Below are 18,836 nucleotides of genomic sequence, written 5' to 3'. Positions count from 1 at the left end.
GGTCAACCGAAATGGGGTACGCAAGTCGTACTCATCGGAATACCTGTTAGTATATTGGTTTCCGGAATTATAATAGATGTTACTACTAGGAAAGTTAAGCAGCTCGATAAATCTCGAAACATTCCATGAATGGTAACCCTTGTAGGTAGTGGAAGTGAAGAAGGCTTCCTTGTCTTTGACGTTAACATAACAGCGAACCGTTTTATTAAACACCGAAACAAATGGGTGATGAAATTCTATCTATTAAATGTTTACAAGGAATAGTAGTATAGAGAATGGAGAAATCTCAGGTAGATATGTCCTTATACGGTATGTGTATTTGAGCGTCTAGTTCTTCACTATGAAAACATCAACTCGCTTTATAATGTCTAATTTCTCAGTAATTATAATCGCTACTCTGTCAAAATGGACTTTCCAACAGGAGAACTTCCAGGTTAAACGCTGACCCGGTTAGCATCAAGCCGGCCAAATCCATTCCAAACACATAACAATGACATAAACACAGTGTATTACAGACCGGGTCACACCAGCCTAAACAAGCAGTTTCAATCTTGATGTGACAGATATGGGAGGCGGAAAAGCAACACAACAACTTACAAGTACTATTGTGGACTTGTAAACAACTCAGTCGTCAACTGCATGTGCATTCTTAAAAACTCCGGGTCAGCGTTTAACCTAGAACTTGGCTCTTACATAAAAAAGCCAACTATGTGTGTCAGTACATTTTTCCCAAGCAATCTGTCGGGGTACCCACTGTCAATGTATATGCTTTCTCTATATAATAAATAGATCGTCATCTGGAGAATCAACTATGAATTGTTGTAAACATGTTTATTGAAGGATTTTATCGAGTTGTTCGAGAGTATATATTGTGCAGCTCGCTATGGTTAGCCTGCAGTCTATCGGCGTCAGACGACAGCAGTCTATAAAGTCAGTTCACCTGTTTTAAAGGTCATTTTGACAAAGTAGCGATTATAATTACTGAGAGAAATTAGACATTGTAAGGCCAGTTGATACTTTCATTGTAAAAGCTCTCTTTCACTGGTCTTCCAGTGAGCTTTTCATCGGCCGCTATTCTTGTGTTTGAGGGTTCTGCTTGGAACTTAAAATATGTCCCATTGTCTGCTTGTGTTGTGACGTACATTTATCCCAACTTTACTGGAGGTGGGTACCCTCTGGAGGTCACTTTGCGTCAAGACTCGGAAATTGGATTCTTAGCGCCCGGCACTGACTTGGGACTTTATTGTTAAACATTAACCACAGGAAGATAAAATCATTTTGTCTGTCTTGAGGACAACCAGGTTTCACTTGCTAATGTTATGTTTCACTTTTGTTGAATTTACGAAGAACTGTGGATTTACCTATTTCTCTGTAGGAAACTGTATATTTTATTGTTTTTTACAATAATAATAATAATAATAATAATAATAGTAATAATAATAATAATTTGACCTCCTTTTTATAGTGACACTTTGACACTGCCTCTCAAACCACGCTGACCTAGTTTTAAAAAGCCTCGAGTCGTGATCAGTTATAGACACTAGCTTAGGCAGAGAACGAAGGCAGTCGTTCATCTCCTCAGCACTGTGAGTATTATGTTGTACTTTCAAATTGTAACACGTATTCTTGATGTGTCGCTTTGCTCCTACATTATTTTGTAATACATGTTTTCGATGCTGTGTCATAACATGTAATTGATGTCGCTCCTTAACCCAACGTCTTGTGTGCGCTACATTTTACAGGTTAAATGATTGCGTGAGCAGGTGAAAAACGTAGGCTAATGCAGGGTTTAAAGCTTACATTAGTATGTGTGACACTCAATGGACTGTGTCATCGCACGTGCAGCTATCGCTTAGACTATGACACCCAGACAACCTTTGCCTTAGTCAACATAATCAACGAGACTTTGACATTGTGGTATTGATATAGATATGAAGATTCGATTTACTAACAGAGCCACGGAAAAGTCGCAGAACACGACATTGAACACATTATTTTATTTAATTGAATAATGTATGAAAATATTCAGTAAGTTAAATATCTATATACCTGCAGTTTTTCAATGAACTTTCAAAATGTTTTAGAAGAAGCTGTAAAAGCGTAAAAAGGCATGGGACAGTTATTGATATACCTGAAGAAAGCTAAAGAATGTACTCTTTTGTTAAGGAAAACAAAATTAAGAATTACAGCGATGAAAAAAATGATGGATAATAGCTGTGACGTCTTTTGTGTTTTCACGTACCCAAATAATCTTCAAAGAACTCAAGATGTCTTCTTACGAACAAGATGTGTTAAGAAACAATATCTCTTTATTACGAAAAAAATATGCCTTTTTCGGATACATGAGAACATGTGCCATAAAGTGTGAGTAACCCGCCTGCCTGTGAATGCTTAACATTATTACAACACAAGTCAATGAAACCTTCGCTGGGGGCTGCAAGTTCTACTGTATATGCTCAACACTAGCCGCTTTGAAGATAACAGTGACACAGTCAGTACGTAGTGTGTACTTCACATTTCCGTGATACCGGGCCTGTGTTTGCAGCCTTATTTTGATAGAAGAGAGAGGAAAGGGTTGAGACAAACACATTATCGGGATTCGGAGGGCAACCATGATGTTTTCATGCTGATAAAAACCAGAGTGGGTTGGATTATTCAGGCAGACACTAACAGACAAGCGACTTATATAAGGCCTTGTGTGACCTATATAAACACAACTATGTTGTACAAATAAGCTAAATTAACTTTAGTAAACCCAAAAAGCAGTAGGGGCCTACATACACACCAACAGTTTCCTGACTAAGTAAGACGACGCTACGAGAATTCCGAAACATTGGCGAAACAAAATGTACCTTGGATTCAAAAAGTGTCACGTGTCTGTATGAATAGTGATTCAATACATGTAAGTGCATGATAACACGCCGTCTTTGCTCATCTAGCTATTCGCTCAGTTGGCAAAACGATTTCGTAAGGCACATGAAGTCTCAAGAAGGCTGGTTTTTTGCACTGGTTCACAAAGTTCACTAATCACATTTATCACTACATCTATACACTATGTGTACATAACATACATCGATTATACTAGTCAGTAAAAAGTAAAGTTGACATATTTATACAAACATTAAGCAGTTTTTCTAAGAGTAAGCGAGCAGGTGCTTGCTGCATGCCCTACATGTCCCTGCAAACAGGCTTCCCATTGTCACGCTATCAATAGCGGAACAGCTATGCCCAGGTAGACTAGATTTGTTCAGGGCACGTCTCATGCGACATCTCTCAGGGCAAAAAATGCTCTTCACTCTTCATTTCCCACCAGAATATTGCAGTACTAGGGTTTGCCACTTGTCAACCTACCCTAAACAACAACTGTGCTGTTCACCTTGCATGACCTTAGGCACTAGTTTAAAACAATCCTCACAACCACTAGATTCAGATGGCTAGATCACCTTTGGTGGTTACAGGCACTAGTTCAAAGCAACACCGCTGCCGTCATTGCTCAACACCTCTACCACCCCGGCCTGATTACTATACACTATGAACTAACTCTTGCCTATAGTTAAACAACTTCCAGTCCAGACTGATTGGGAGTGGTTCAGGTATACGTGTATTTATTTCACTGGCGTTTTACACCATATCCGAGAATATTCTACGATGACAGCTAGCATTATGGTGGGACGAAACCGGTCAGAGCCCGGTAGAACACCATCAGACTGGTGTTGTTATGATGTTGTTTTACACTAGTGCCTATACTTACCCAAGAAGTATCACATCATCAGACTGGTGGTGTCGTGACGTTGCTTTACACCAGTGTCTATACCTACCCAAGGCATACAGTCATCAGACTGGTGTTGTAGTGATGTTGTTTTTGGACTAGTGTCTATACTTACCCAAGATGCACATCAGTAGAACACCAGTCTGATGACTGTGCATCTTGGGTAAGTATAGGCACTAGTCCAAAACAACACCACCAGAACACCAGTTTGATGACCATCCATCTTGGATAAGGATAGGCACTAGCCCAAAACAACACCACTAGAACACCAGTCTGATAACCGTTCATCTTGGATAGGGATAGGCACTAGCCCAAAACAACACCACTACAACAGCAGTCTGTTGACTGTACACCTTGTAGTCCAAAACACTGCTACCACCTCAGCTTGATGACTGTACAACTTTGATGGGTAGAGACACTAGTCCAAGACAACACCACTACTACCCCAGCCTGATCATTGCCCATCTTGGATGGGTATAGGCACTAGACCAGAACAACATTACCACCACCCCAGTCTGATGATTGTCCATCTTGAATGGGCATAGGCTCTAGTTCAAAACAACACCATCACCCGCCACAGCATGACAGATTAAAATGTCATTTTGGCGCACTAGCCAAGGTATTTAACCATTGTTAAGTGCAGGCTTGTGTTTTTAATTTATGTTAAACATGTAGGGTTATAAATTAGCGTTCTTGCTGGGCCAAGTGCACAGACTACGCATTTATGAACTAGTCCTTGGATGAACAGATACCCTAGTTTGCTACAGATATATAGGGGTACACATGCACAGTTATCTTAAACACTGTGTCCAAGTTTGAATGTTTTGTGTTAATATACTGTGTATATTTTGTCCTTTTTGTTTTTATCTTTTCCTGGACAAGAGATATACATTGAATTAGCTGTTTATTTCTTGTCACCTTGTTCCTTTTTTCCGTGAATCCCGCCCAGCGCTGACCCGGTATTTGACTGCAACCCGTGAATTCTGAACTTAAGCGAATGATGTTTGAACCTTGTTTTTAACTGTGGAGTGGAGTACTTGTCTGCTGTCACTGAAGAGGTCTGATGTATGAATCTGACATATGTGGGCCAGAGTTCTGTAGTTAAGGGCTGAGAGATTATCAGATGTGCCAGGCTGAGTCATCTGGTAATTTTCTTGTTGAAGCAGTTCATCGAGCAGTCAATCTTTGAGTGAGGTGTTTAACCTGATCAAGTCTATCACAAGGCCCCACGATGAATTTCACCGATCTTTGGATTAACTAGAGTTATACCGGAAAAACTACCAATCTAAACTTTTTAGATTAGTTGTAATGATGATTTGGACGTCTGTGACAGATAGTACACTGGTTTCCATTGGCACTCCCAGATTTTGTTAATTAGGTATCTTTAGGTAAGTGACGTGTTTCGTCAAGATTTACAGCAAATTTCGACTGGTAATTTGCCATTTCATGAAGGAGTTCGGCTTGGTTTTTGAGCGGCTTCATGTCCCGAATTTTATCACTTTTTCTCGGGTGTGGTTTTATGCGACCGAAGGTAAGGATTTAAGGCCAAACGGAACTGGGCGAAAGCGATACCTATGAAAAGGTGTAATGAACGTTTTCAAAAGGTGTATTGAACCTGATAACTCCGGAAGTGAACACTTCGGATAATGTGGTTTCTTGATTGCTCGATTCAGGTCTTGCGGATCTAAGCACGCACGAAGTTTGCCACTGTCTGGCGTTTTGACAAGAACGAAGTAATTTAGCCGTTCAGATGGCTGTTCTACCTTTGTGATTTCCTCAGAGTTTCCATTCAAATTAATTCGTCGCGTAGCTTTTCGAGCAGCGTAACTGGTACATTTCGAGATGGGTGAAATACAGGTGCTTCACTGGGATCTAATTGTATGTTAAATTCAACTGGTACATTGCATATGCCTGTGAATGCATCATTGTATTCATCATCCTTTTGTATAAGGGCTTGTGATCATTTGTCACTGATTTTACTGGCAAATTTGACTCATCCGCTGAAAACACCAGTTTAATATAACCAAATCTTGAGTTAATCAATGCATGGTTTCATGCCCAAAATTGAAGACTGGGTGTCCAGGATAAAGGAACATGTCCTGTTTACTCCCTAAGTAGTTGTGACCCTTTGTTTTAAGGACATTACCATTATAAGCTGAGGGCTTCAATGTGTCTGATATAGCAAAATGTTAACTTGTGAATTTGTGAATTTAAGAGGGGTGTTACACCCATCAATTCAGGAAATGCTTGATCATCAATAGTATCAATGGTTTATGACATGGCTATCCTCATTATGCGGAATATTGATTTAATGCGAACGGATGAGAAGTGGTTCCATTTTTTGCACACATCACACTGGCTGGATAGTTGTCTCTGGTTGTGTGAAAGTATCCACATCCAGAACATACCGTCTTCTGTTTTGAATTGGTATTCGTTTGTTTGTTTGGCCTGTCCTGTCCCTGTTTGAAATTTCTTAGCCCGCATCTGCTTGTAGAACGACCATAACGGCAGGTGTTGTTACTTCTACTGTCCTCCTCATGAACATGGGCTGCAGAGGATCGCTCGGTTTTAGCAGGCTGCTTCATGGACTTAAGCTGCTCTTGAGTATATTAAAAGTTTTGGCTAATTTAAAGCTTTGGAAAGTGTAAATTTCTCTCCCTGATTAATGATTTTTGTCTCATACCTTGTGAACCGATGCAGAACACAATCTCTGATCCTGTCATCTTTTTCACTGAATGCACAGCCCTGTGCCAGTAGTTTTAGTCGAGACAAATTGCTCAACTGAGCTATCGTATTGTACATGTCTGTCAAATTTATATCTGGCTAAAATGGGATTGAACTTGGGCTGGACATATGTAAAGTATGCATCATTGTAAATTTTGAGTCTTCTCCCCATAAATATCTGCTCATGTATTGTAAATGTCACGCACATTGTCACCTACCCAAAGTAAGTCTGATGAGATGCTAGAAAAATTAAAGAGCGACACGAAGAGCGAATGAATGGTTAACACGTTTCAATGTTGAAGTGAATGATGACCTATTTTCTCAAGGGATTATCTTTCCCGTTTTGGGGGTGAGAGGCTCGTGCGTCATTGCGCCGTGCTGGCGTGTTAGTTCCCTCTATTGGGAATGGCAAAAATGTCCATATAATGACCAGAACGTCTTCCGTGTTCAGTTTAGGCCTTAAATGATTAGGCACAACAATTCTTGAGAAAATGTCTTAAATACTAACTGTTAATTCTTCTTGTTTCTTATCTGATTACACAGACCGTTGACAATGGTGAGTGAATATCCACAACGCCGGTACGGTCGCTGGAAGGAGTGTGGTATCGTTTGTGGACTTTTGGTTGTCGGCTTAGCAGTGGCTCTAGCTGTAGTTCTGGTCCTTAAAAACAAGGAGCTGGAGGAGAAATTCGCTCCTCCATGTGCTTCTGGTGATGAAAACATAGACATCAGAGAGCAGGACAGTCCGAGCGTGTTTTCAGACCTAACAACAGCAGAACTGCGTGCTGTTGTTGACTACCTCTATCAACAATCCGATTTGAACGTGGTGAAATCTTCAGATGCGTCACTGAACACCAGCTACATTTATTTTGTCGAATTAAACGTCGCGAACAAAACGGCCGTGTTGAATCACCTGGATAACCAAGCTGATGCTCCGGAACGCCGTGCCAAAGTAGTGATATTTCGGGGAGACTTGGATGTGCCCAGGATCGAGGAATACGAAGTGGGTCCTCTGCCCAATCCAACTTTTCATACGATTATCTACAGGAATGGCAAAGATTCAGTGCCTTTCACATACAGACCAATTACGTTAAAAGAATTCGAAGGGATTGTTAAGTATGTATTTGTAGGAGAAATTGAGCAAAAAGGTAGAAGAATTTTATTGGAGAGTTTTGACGCCAGTTTCTCTGATTGCGGCATCAAATGCTTGACGTTTTACCCAACTCCTGTCTCCACCTCGAACTACGGCAAATTGACGCGCAACATGTGGTTTTGGATTAATCATGATGTAAAGTACTATGCTTTGCATCCGTTGGACTTTAAGGTTTTGGTCAATCTAGACGGTGCGGACCCGTCAAAATTCAAAATAACAAAAGTATGGTACAATCAGCAGTTGTTCAACAGCATGGACGACCTTGTCAGTGCTTATGAGAACAATAAAGTGGAAAAAATTGTTATGAAATTTCCCCAAGTAGATGAAAGTACATTTTCGACTTTAAATCAGCGCGGAGAACCCTTTCCCAGTAAACCTTTGCGGAGTCCAATTCAGGTTGAGCCTGACGGAAAGCGTTACACAATCAAAGGGCAGCACGTGGAGTATATGGGTTGGGCGTTTGAATATCGTATGTCTACAAATACAGGTCCGATGTTGTTTGATGTCAGATATCGTGGAGAAAGAATTGCATACGAAATTAGTCTGCAGGAAATAGTCGTGTTCTACTCGGCTAATAACCCGTCACACAGATTTGCCGACTTTGTGGACAGCGTTGCTCTGATCGGCTCCTTGTCAAAAGCTCTAATCCCAGGCGCGGATTGTCCGGATCACTCGACTTTTCTGCCTTCCCGCCACGTATTGGAGGCATCTTCTGAACCAGTCGTGTATGAGAACTCCCTATGTTTGTTCGAACAAGCCACGGGAGTCCCATTGAGGAGACATCACTCCTACGGCAAACACGCTGGATGGTTCTATGGAGGCATGATGGACGATGTGCTCATTCTTAGAACTGTTCTGACTGTTGCAAACTACGACTATATCTTTGACTTTATTTTTCACCAGAATGGAGCTATTGAAGTTAAAGCCATCTCCACAGGATACATCTTACCCAGTGTATTTTCTCCTTTGGAAAAAAAGTATGGCTTCCAAATTCACGACAACATTCTTGGCAATGTCCATCATCACATGTTTAACTTTAAGGTAGACGTTGATATATTGGGGACGTCAAACCGATTTGAAACTCTTGATTTGAAAGTGGAAGCGGCTCCAAACCAGATGTATTCAGAACTAAGTTCTGCACAGACCTACAACCAGATATATTTTCAAAGCAACCCAAGGCATACAGAAAAGGTGGCCGGCTATAAGTTTAATTTTGATCAACCAAAATATTTGCTGTTTAACAATGAACAATTTAAAACCAAACACGGCGTCCCACGATCGTACAGAGTGGTGATTAATGGTATGTCGAAGCAAACCTTGCCTGAAAACAGCGGACACGAAAACTCCATTACCTGGTCTAGATACCAGATGGCGGTTACCAAGTACAAAGACACAGAGAAGCAAAGCAGTTCTCTCTACGCCATTTGGGATGCTGTCCAGCCTGTGAATAGATTTCAAAGTTTTATTGATGACGATGAGAGCATTATGGACCAGGTGAGTATTCTAATTCCCGATCAATGGTCTAATTGTTGTCTTCAGCGAAAATGCACTGTGTCTACGTCTTGAAGCAGCAACTCACTTTGAGTCTACATGTAGTTGTAATAATCCAGGCGTATCACATATATAAAACTTTTATAACATTGCATTTATTCCTTTCACTAAATAATAATAATAAAAAGGACTACGGCATAAGAGTAAAACAATAGTTGGTAAATTATCACGCGTTAAATACCACCTCTTGTAACGTTACCCTAGTTAGGGTTGGCTTTAACAACTTTGCTGAATCAGATGCTAAAGCTCTGGCTCGCGGAAAATACCAGGGCGTTGACCGCTAAGTTGTATAGGTTCGAATCCAGCTCCACCTGCTATGATTGCGGTTTGAAATGTGAATCTTGGGGGTTGAGAGTTTCCTCCGGGCACTCCGGTTTTCTTCACCCATATACCATTCTCCCGTAGACAAGACAAATCTCGACCATAGCGTTCAACACCCATTAATGAATTAAATGAAAGCTTGTCAAATCAATTTTTGATAGATGAGTAAGATAAGTTGATATTCGTCGATTATATTCTTCATTTTAACACGCTCTTCATAGATACGTATTATTTGTTGCTTTGTTGTTAATTTCTTCCTATGTCTTGAGAATAAGCGATAGGACAATTGGAACATTTTCTTATAATGGTCGGCGTTCTTCTGTTCAATATGGCATCAAGCCTAACGACATACTAGATTACGCGCTGTGCGATGAGGGGAGATAGCTCTAAAGGAAAAAGATACATTGACCGAATGCATGGTTGATGAATTATTGAAGAGGAGCAGACATAAACAAAGCGTGGAGAAAGTAAGAAACATCCATCGTAGTTGTCTTTGTGTAGGCGTGGTTTTGGGCGTGGTTTTGGTCCCCAGTAGTTCTGGCAGTTTTCAATAGTGACGTCATGAAGATATGATTGAAACTGACAAGTTACATTCTGTATTTGTTGCAGGATCTTGTGGCTTGGATCACAATGGGCGTTCATCACATCCCTCATACCGAGGATCTGCCAGTTACACCGACGCCGGGAGGACAACTACAGTTCTTCCTGCTCCCATACAACTACTTCACAGAGGATCCGTCATCAGGCTCTAAGAACGCCATCTACATGGAGCTGAAATATGCCTCTGACAACTCAGCGCCTACAGTGGACATTAACCGTTATGGATATGGTGGAGAGCCTCAATGTGTTCCGCAAAAATCAAAATTTGACCAACAAGTGGCAGAAGATCCCGATTTGGTGTTTTCAACAGGCCGGACATTCGGATAATAGCCTTCTGTGTATATATCACGTTTTCGTTCCTGAGATGCTGTATTTGGCTAAACTAGATATCTATTTACTCATGTCATAACATTTTACTTAGGCATATTATGGTTGATCTTCTGCCAACAATGCTGAGATGGATACGTTTTATGGTGTGTGAATTACCGACTGTCTTATGAGAAACCTTCCCTTGTAACGTGACTTTTACGTCAGATCTTTTATTATTAACGATTACTATCGTTGAAAACAATGTAAACTAGGCCTGTTAATTTAATACTTTAGTTGTGTTAATCCTTCATCAATGTCTGTATTATAGTCGTGACAGGCAACATCTGCATTGGTTTTTGTATGTCATGCCCTAAAATATTTGTGCAAGGTATGTAAGCCATTTAGAAACTACAGAATGGCTATAATGCTTTTGCGTGACACATCAGTCACAATGCAACTTTTTGTGTATATGCGTGTATATTGCGTTAGCCTGGATTAATAGAATTGTTGTTTCACAGTCAAGTTTTACTTAAACTACTTTAGTTTTAGAAACATGCCTGCCAAGGTTGGTTTTAATATTCGTTGATTCAAACTTGGCCACAACCCCAGTACATTTTACGCTTTCTATAGCATAGTAACAATAACCAGAAACAAATCGTCGTGAAGCCAAAATGAATCGTTTGGTCATCGACTATGATTACTGCTTTCATAGTAACTAGGAAGAAAGACATATTTTTATTAATAAAAAACATAAAATATAATACGTCTGAATTTATTTATTTACTTTTTTAAGTTATTTATTTATCTCATTTTTGTTTAGCACTGCACTCACGAATTTTTCACCCATATGAAGATGGTTAGCATTAAAGTGGCAGGAAACTGGACAGAGCTTGGGGGAATCTCACGAGCGTGGGTAGGTACCTGGCAACGAAAGACAGAGAGGAAACTAGCATTAGGTGGATTGGAACTCACAAGAAACCGCATTAGTGAGAGGTTCCTTGGTCATTGTGCTACTTTAGCATCCTGACTCCTCGACCACACAGAGGTCTCGAGTTGTTCTTTGTAAATTTTCTTTAATTTCGTGGATGTAACGAACCTGGATGAAGCGAGATGAGAACGTTTGTTTATTTTAGATATGCAGTTATTCATTCATTTTTTGATGCCATTTTTTCATTTTTAAATTATATGACTTCAGAGAAGTTGGGTTGTGGAAACTGTAGTGCTCGGAGTAAACGACCGCTCTGTATCATAAACCTGACAAAACCAGTACCTACGCTGGGCCTGAAAACGCGACCTAATTGGCTAAGAGCCTGTTAGTCACAAAGAGGATGCGCTTTAAATGTCTGAGTCAGAGAAAGCTTCAGGGTTGTCTGGGTCCAGAACGCAATGGACATACACCATCTGTTTCACAGGTTTATTCATCTCTTGGGTATATCACGGTGGCATGTAGTGAAAGACTGAAACAAATTACCACTCTATGTAAGCTATTATTCCTCCATAGAGAATACGACAAAAAAAGCAACCGCTCTCAAACTTCCACTTTATCGATCCATTTACATGTACGCTAACAGATATAAATATAAACAATATTTGACTTGTCATTATCTAGACAGTATGTTTCGCATCACTGATATACTCTTTAACAGTGAATATACGCCAGAGAACTGTCCCTCCTGAAATTACACACCTGGCAGTGAGCGGGCTTACAGACAAAGGGAGACTACTTCTACCAGTAAAAAATCTGTCGTGCAGCATGTGCTTTCACAGCGAACATTGAGACTTACTTCACAGGTTCGTCGTCAAACCGAATTACTTAGGAAATGAGCCATGATTTTACCGTTAAATGGCCAGAACACACTTATAATTATCAACGCACATAACATACCGTTATGCACCTGAAAATTAAAGCCGTTTTGACTGAGCGCCACTCGCACTGATCACGTTATAGCGGGGAATTCCTATCTAAATTTAGCCTCATCGCTTGGATGATGTCACCTATGACTTCTGTCACATAACATGTTTCTCAAAACAACAGCACAATTAACAACAAAAGAGTTTCTCAGTCCAGTTAACATCAAAACATTAAAACTAAAATAAACAAAATTATTACATAAAAAATGTTCTTTGTCCTGTCCTGAGGAGGATGATTTATGTACGAAGATGGGGAAACCATCCAGAGATTGTTGGCATTTATGTGCCATGAGTTTTCACTCTGAAAATGAGATCAAGTCTACTCCTCTCTGTTAGACGGTAACTCCGATGTCACATTTAATCAAACTAGCGATGTCCGAGATCTTCTACATGTACCTTGATGAACTGCGTCATATGAGCTTTTCAAAGCCCCGAATGAATATGCATGTTCAGCAGATTTCCCCTTATTTAATGACACTGACAGGAGTTCAAAACAATATGGGATGTGGCTGTTGTGAGAAGTATGTTGTGTATGAAATACATTTATTGCACACTAGACGTAGAAGTGCCAGCGAAAAAAATAACTGCGTGCTCATCGACGAGCTAAGGGTATCGTGGGGTCATCTTGAGGCCAAATAGGCTGACAGGAATTAGTGCCGAAACAACACAGGCTACATCGATCGGCTGTTCGTCACTTCTCGCTGTCACCGGTATTGCCTGATAGCTCGGTGACTTTCCCCTACCTCTTCATTTTGTTATGTATGACTATTTATCGTCTTCGTGTACTGTTAGTCTGCGGACCTTTGTGAAATTTTTTATTTTATTTATTTACTGGTTTTAGGGCCACTTTCCTGGCGGATATCGTGGCCCATCAAATCAGTGTTTTTTTTTGTTTTTTTTTAACACATGAATATTTTGGTTACATAACAGCAGTGCGTTGGTATACTATTTACATATGTACATGAGTCAATTAGTGGGATTAACCTCTTTGTGGTAGCATGTTACAGCTTATTCTATAGGTTCAAATGCTGCCATGGTCATTTAACAGAAAGGGGATAAATAGTAAGCTATTTACAGGGATTAACGTTATCTTTACATTAGAAATACATAGATCTGCATTAAAAAATTACAATGAGTTGCCTATACAGAAATTTACACAGAGAGAAAACAACAGTAGTGCCTTTATTTATTGGTTAACAGTTTTGTTCTCTTGCTTCCTCCTCTGTGGCGTGGAGTTAAGGAGCTCCCGCCACTTATACCGGACGCCGTCCAGGAAAAACCAGCGTACTGGAAACCTGTGCCTGTAACAGGGGCGACAAGTATAAATGAGGAGCAAGGATGTCAGGCCTCATCCACTTAGTTGAAGCAAGAGATAGTCCTATTGTCATGATGTCTTTCATGTTTCTGGTCTTCGTTTCCTGGTTGTTAAGTTTCTTTGGTCCCATGGGTCTTCTTATTGTTTTCCCTGTCTTCTTCTTTAATTGATTTCCTTCTCTATTTCCAATTTTTATTTTTGGCCTCCCATGGCGGCGCAGACAGCACGTTTCATAGACCGGTAGAACAGTTCCTGGCCTAGAGTGTTTAGGTGCACTCCGTCGTTGGTTAGAATTTGTTTTTGTGGTCGGATCAGTCCCCGGTGTCTCCAGAACGTGGCCAATTGGTTGTTTGTCAGCTTCTTGTTAATTTCATGGATTTTTGTATTATAAATGTGGACCGAAATTCGCCGAGTTACCTGACGGTAAAGAAGCTGGCTGATGTAGATCCTTGGAATTTGGAATTTCGTTTTAAGTGCACCAACATAGTCTAAAATATCAGCGCAAATTGCTGCTGCTGATTTGTGAGAGTCCGCATCGTTTCCCCCAATGTGAAGGATAACTAGGTCAGGTTTTGTCTCCTGAAGGAGACTTTCCAATCTTCCAGGGCATCTAAGTGTCCCAACTCTAGCTCCCCCAATGCCAAAAAACCGAATGTCCTGGCCTGTTCCAAAGTCGATTCTAGAGTTTGGGATCGAATTTCGAAGGATACTATTCTCCAGTCTATGAACGTAACTGCTGCCGATAATAAAGATTTTCATCCTTTTTTTTTTTTTTTTTTTTTTTTTTTTCCCTGTGAAAACAAATACAGAAAACAAATATACAAGATAGTTGTATTTTTGATTTGCGAAGGGGTTTTGTTTATGAGATAATGTATATCTTAAGCAAGAAGATATTTGATAAAACAGATATTTAGGAGCAAATTAGTGGTATACCTACCAATCTGAAATTGATAGAGGGTCTGCCCTCGTATGATATATACACATTTGTAAATAAATAGAAAATAAATATCAACTAATAAGAATAGATAAATAACAACAAATAAGAGGGCAGATTAGTTAATGGAGAAATATTATTAATTACTACAGTTATCAACTTTTGTGGTTACATTGTTTTCGTGTGCTATGTTTCTGCAGTTCGGTTTCATGGACGTTTTATCGGCCCTCAAGATCAAGATATCGCCGATATAGTTGGGGATAAAGTTGTAGGGAGGAATTATGTATCTGTGGAATAAACGGCCCTCAAAATCAAGGTATCGCCGTTGTTAGTATATGTGTTTGGTAATTACGGAGAATGCACCGTTTTTAATCAGAGAAGGTGGCGTATTGTTGACTAGAGCAGAGACGGCCCTCAGAATCAAGGTATCGCCGTTGTTGGTCAATTGTGTTTTATCAGATTCGGCTTTCGTAACCCGTCAATTTGATGTATTCTTTTAGTAAGGAGAATATTTGTGCTCTCAGGTGTGGTTTGGGGTTAAGGATAGTCTGAAGGTCAAGTTCACATTTGTAGATTTGCAGGCATTCTGCCAATCGTCTTCGTTCTTTACTGTGTTTAATACATTGTAGCAAATAGTGCTCTATGGTTTCATCATGCTCTTGACAGGCTCGGCAAGTTGGTGAAGAATTTTGGATTATAGTTGCTAGATGTGCTTTGAGCCCTGTTTTCCCTAGTCTCAGGCGTGATATGTTTTTGTCATCTTGGTTATTCAATAATTGGAACGAATTTAATTTTGTAATCGTTCCGTTTAATATTTTATAGTGCCACCGTCCGCGGGATTCTTTATCCCATTCCTCTTTCCACTGATTGTTAATTTGGGTATTGATCAATGTATATATTTCATTTTGGCTCAGGGGGACGTCTATATCTTGTTCATATTTTCGTAGGCTCGATTTTGCTGCCTGATCTGCAATTTCATTTCCTCGAATATTAGCGTGCGCTGGAACCCATGCTAGAGTCAGGTCGGTTTTTTGTTTCTGTATTTTGTCAGTTAGCGAGATTATTTCTTGTAGGAGGTCTGGTCTACTCTCAGATTTGGAGTTTTGGATGGAAATTATTCCGCTGAGGGAGTCGCTTAGTATGGCTACTCGGTTTGGTTTGTTCTCAAGAATCCATTGTAGTGCCATTGTGATTGCAACTAATTCACTAGTATAGACGGAGAGGCGGTTGGGTAGTTTATAGTTTTTAACTATGTTTAGATCTGGTATTGCAAATGATGATCCAGTGTGACCCTGCACATTTTTAGATCCGTCAGTATATATTTTTAGATGACCGTTGTAGTGTTCGTGGAAGTGTTCTAAGGCTTGAGCTTTGATATATACTGGGTTTTCCAGTTTTGAAATTTGGTCGTGGAGTGCAATGTCTATTTGGGGAGTTTGCAATAGCCACGGGGGTTGTTGTTGATATACATTTTCTTGTTGCTTTGGCAAGGCAATGTCATATTTGCAAAGTAGCCTGTTGATTTCATATCCTATTGGAGCTGAGTGTTTTGTCCATTTTTTTTCCAGATATTCATATTCAGAATATGGGAGGATTAAATTGTAACATGGATGTGTATTACCGTAAGCGCTTATTTTTCCTGCATATTTGAGGGTTAGTTGTTCTCTACTAAGGTGAAGGGGTTTTTCAAGTGTTTCTACTTGGAGACTGCAAAGCGAAGTGCCTTTGAAGGCTCCTGTTGCTACTTTTAAGGCAGAATATTGAATACTATCAATTCGCTGTAATAGAGTTTTGCACGCGGATTGATAGACTATTGCACCATAGTCTATTTTGGAGCGAATTAGACACTGGTACATTTTTATGAGTGTGGTTTTGTTGGCTCCCCATTTAGTGCCTGAAATGCATCTCATAAGATTGAGATCGCGTTGGCATCTAATTGTGAGGTCATCAATATGATCTTTCCATGTTAATCTACTATCAAGAATCATACCTAGGTATTTCACTTTTTCTTTGATTTCAATTTTCTTTTTCTTCTGTTTGTAAAAACAATACCTGTCGTTTTAGTGGCTGAGAATTTAAATCCCCAGTGGTCGGCCCAGTTCGAGATGGTGTTTAATGTTTTCTGTATAGCATCTTTTATTTTCTTAATAGATTTGCCTATTTTCCATATTGCCGCATCGTCAGCAAATAGTGACTGCTCTATTTTTGGATGGTTACTGTCTATTGTATTTGCTAAACCGTTTATCAGAATGTTAAATAACGTCGGGCTTAGTACGCTCCCTTGAGGTGTACCATTTTGTTGAGTGTGTCTTTTAGATGAAGTTTGTCCAAGTCTGACTTTAAAGTTCCGATTTCTTAGGAAATCATATATCCAATGTTGGATTCTTCCTTTTATCCCAAGTTGATCGAATTGGAGTATAACTCCATCCTGCCAAACGAGGTCGAAGGCTTTTTCAATATCTAGAAAAACAGCCAGAGTGAATTCGCGCCTACTTATCCCCTTTCGGATTTGATGTTGTAATTTTGTTAGATGGTCGTATGTACTTCGTCCTTTTCTAAATCCACTTTGTGTTTCATTTAGTACTTTATTTTTAGCAAGATGAAATTCTAGTCTGTTTTTGACCATAGTTTCCATTAGTTTACATAGGCATGACGTGAGTGATATTGGGCGGTAGGAGGAACTATCTGATGGGTTTTTTCCAGTCTTTTGGATGGGAATGACAATGGACGATTTCCAACTTTGTGGCAGCTGTTTTTTCCTCCAACTTGTATTTATGAGTTTTAGTATTATATTTTGTGTTTTTAGCGGTAAGTGTTTCAGGATTTTGTAGCCTAATTTGTCTTCGCCTTGTGAGGTTTCTTTTTTATAGTGAATGGCTTTGTGATATTCCTGTAGGGAGAAATCTTTGTTAAGGTCATGTTCAACGTGATCGTCGGGCTCTAGTTGTAGAAATGTGTTATCTTTGATTATTTTGAACGTTGGATTAAGGTTTCGATCGCTGCTATTTTCTGCGAAGGTTTTTGCGAGGCATTCTGCTTTTCCCTCATTGATTTTGTGTTTGTGATCCAAAGTTGGGATTGGATTGATGGTTTTGCCTTGTATATGTTTGAGTTTGTTCCATACCTGCTTTGAATTTGTTTTTGTATCAAGTGTTCCACAGTAGTTCTCCCAGTATTTGGCTTTGGCACGGGAGACTGATTTTTCGGCTTCAATTTTTAGGTTTTTGTATTTTTCGTGGTCTGTATGTAATCTGGTTCTTTTGAATTTACGCAGTGCTCTTTTTTTGTTTCTTATATTTGCACCACATTCACTGTTCCACCAGGGAACAGGATTTGCAGCCCTTTTATGCTGGGAGGAAATAGGGATGTGTTGTTCTGCTATCCTGAGTATATTATCAGTAAGTTTTTGGTTGAATAGGTCTATATCGGAGAGGCAGTCATCATCAATGAATATATTTTGGCAATCTTTCTTAAAATTTTCCCAGTTTGCTTTGTGGAACAGAAATTTGGGGTTGTTGAGATTTACTTCAGATTGAGGTGACATACCAAGTTCTGTCATGATAGCGAAATGGTCACTCCCGAGTGTATCTGGTATAACATTCCAGCTTGATTTAGGTGCGAGATCGGGTGTGGTAATAGTGAGATCTATTGCTGAAGTGTTGCCTGTGACGAAGTCTATTCTTGTTCCCTCACCGTCGTTTAGGAAGACTAGGTTGTGTTCTTCTAACCATGCTTGTACTGTGTTGCCACGATCGTCACTGTGTTTACACTTTGCATCCCATAAAGGGTTATGGCTATTGAAATCGCCACAGATAATAGCACTTGGGCTGAACATGGAAATAATATTGTCCAGTTCTGTTTTGGATATTTTCCTCATACTTCCGGGAGAGTATATGTTTATAATGTGGATTGGTTTATTTTCGTGGTAAATTTGAATAGCTTGCCATTCAAGTAAGTCATTTACGTTATTCGAGCCCATATACAGGTGTATGATGTTTTCCTTGACAAGGATAAGATTTCCACCCAGACGGTCTTGCAACCTATCACATCGGTATGCTTTATAGCCGGGGATATTGAATTTGTTGTTGGGGTTGTTTCCTGGTTTGAGGAAGGTTTCCTGAATACAAATAACCTCGGGGTTAGTTTCAGAGGTAAGTACTTTAAGGTTGTCTCCGTTTTTTTGAATGCCGCGGGCATTCCATTGTAGGATTTTGATGTGATTTTGATTGAATTTATTGATCGAAATTTG

General features: G+C 39.8%; 1 protein-coding gene across 2 annotated transcripts; it reads left to right on the top strand.

Annotated features, from left to right (window-relative positions):
• Positions 1-1,538: 1,538 nt before the first annotated feature.
• LOC135472821 (putative amine oxidase [copper-containing]) lies at positions 1,539-11,188 on the top strand. 2 transcript variants are annotated; one of them, XM_064752506.1, is made up of 3 exons: positions 1,539-1,586; positions 7,037-9,140; positions 10,128-11,188. In XM_064752506.1, exons 2-3 carry the CDS (start codon positions 7,047-7,049, stop codon positions 10,443-10,445), a joined length of 2,412 nt encoding a protein of 803 aa, XP_064608576.1. In that variant the 5' UTR covers positions 1,539-1,586; positions 7,037-7,046; the 3' UTR covers positions 10,446-11,188. The 2 variants fall into 2 exon arrangements, with proteins under 2 accessions (XP_064608576.1, XP_064608577.1); XM_064752507.1 differs by lacking the exon at positions 1,539-1,586 and adding an exon at positions 4,960-5,157.
• Positions 11,189-18,836: the final 7,648 nt, after the last annotated feature.

The sequence above is a fragment of the Liolophura sinensis genome, chromosome 8 (genome assembly GCF_032854445.1).
Source record: "Liolophura sinensis isolate JHLJ2023 chromosome 8, CUHK_Ljap_v2, whole genome shotgun sequence".
NCBI classification, from domain to species: domain Eukaryota; kingdom Metazoa; phylum Mollusca; class Polyplacophora; order Chitonida; family Chitonidae; genus Liolophura; species Liolophura sinensis.
This window is presented reverse-complemented; position numbering and strand designations above follow the sequence as displayed.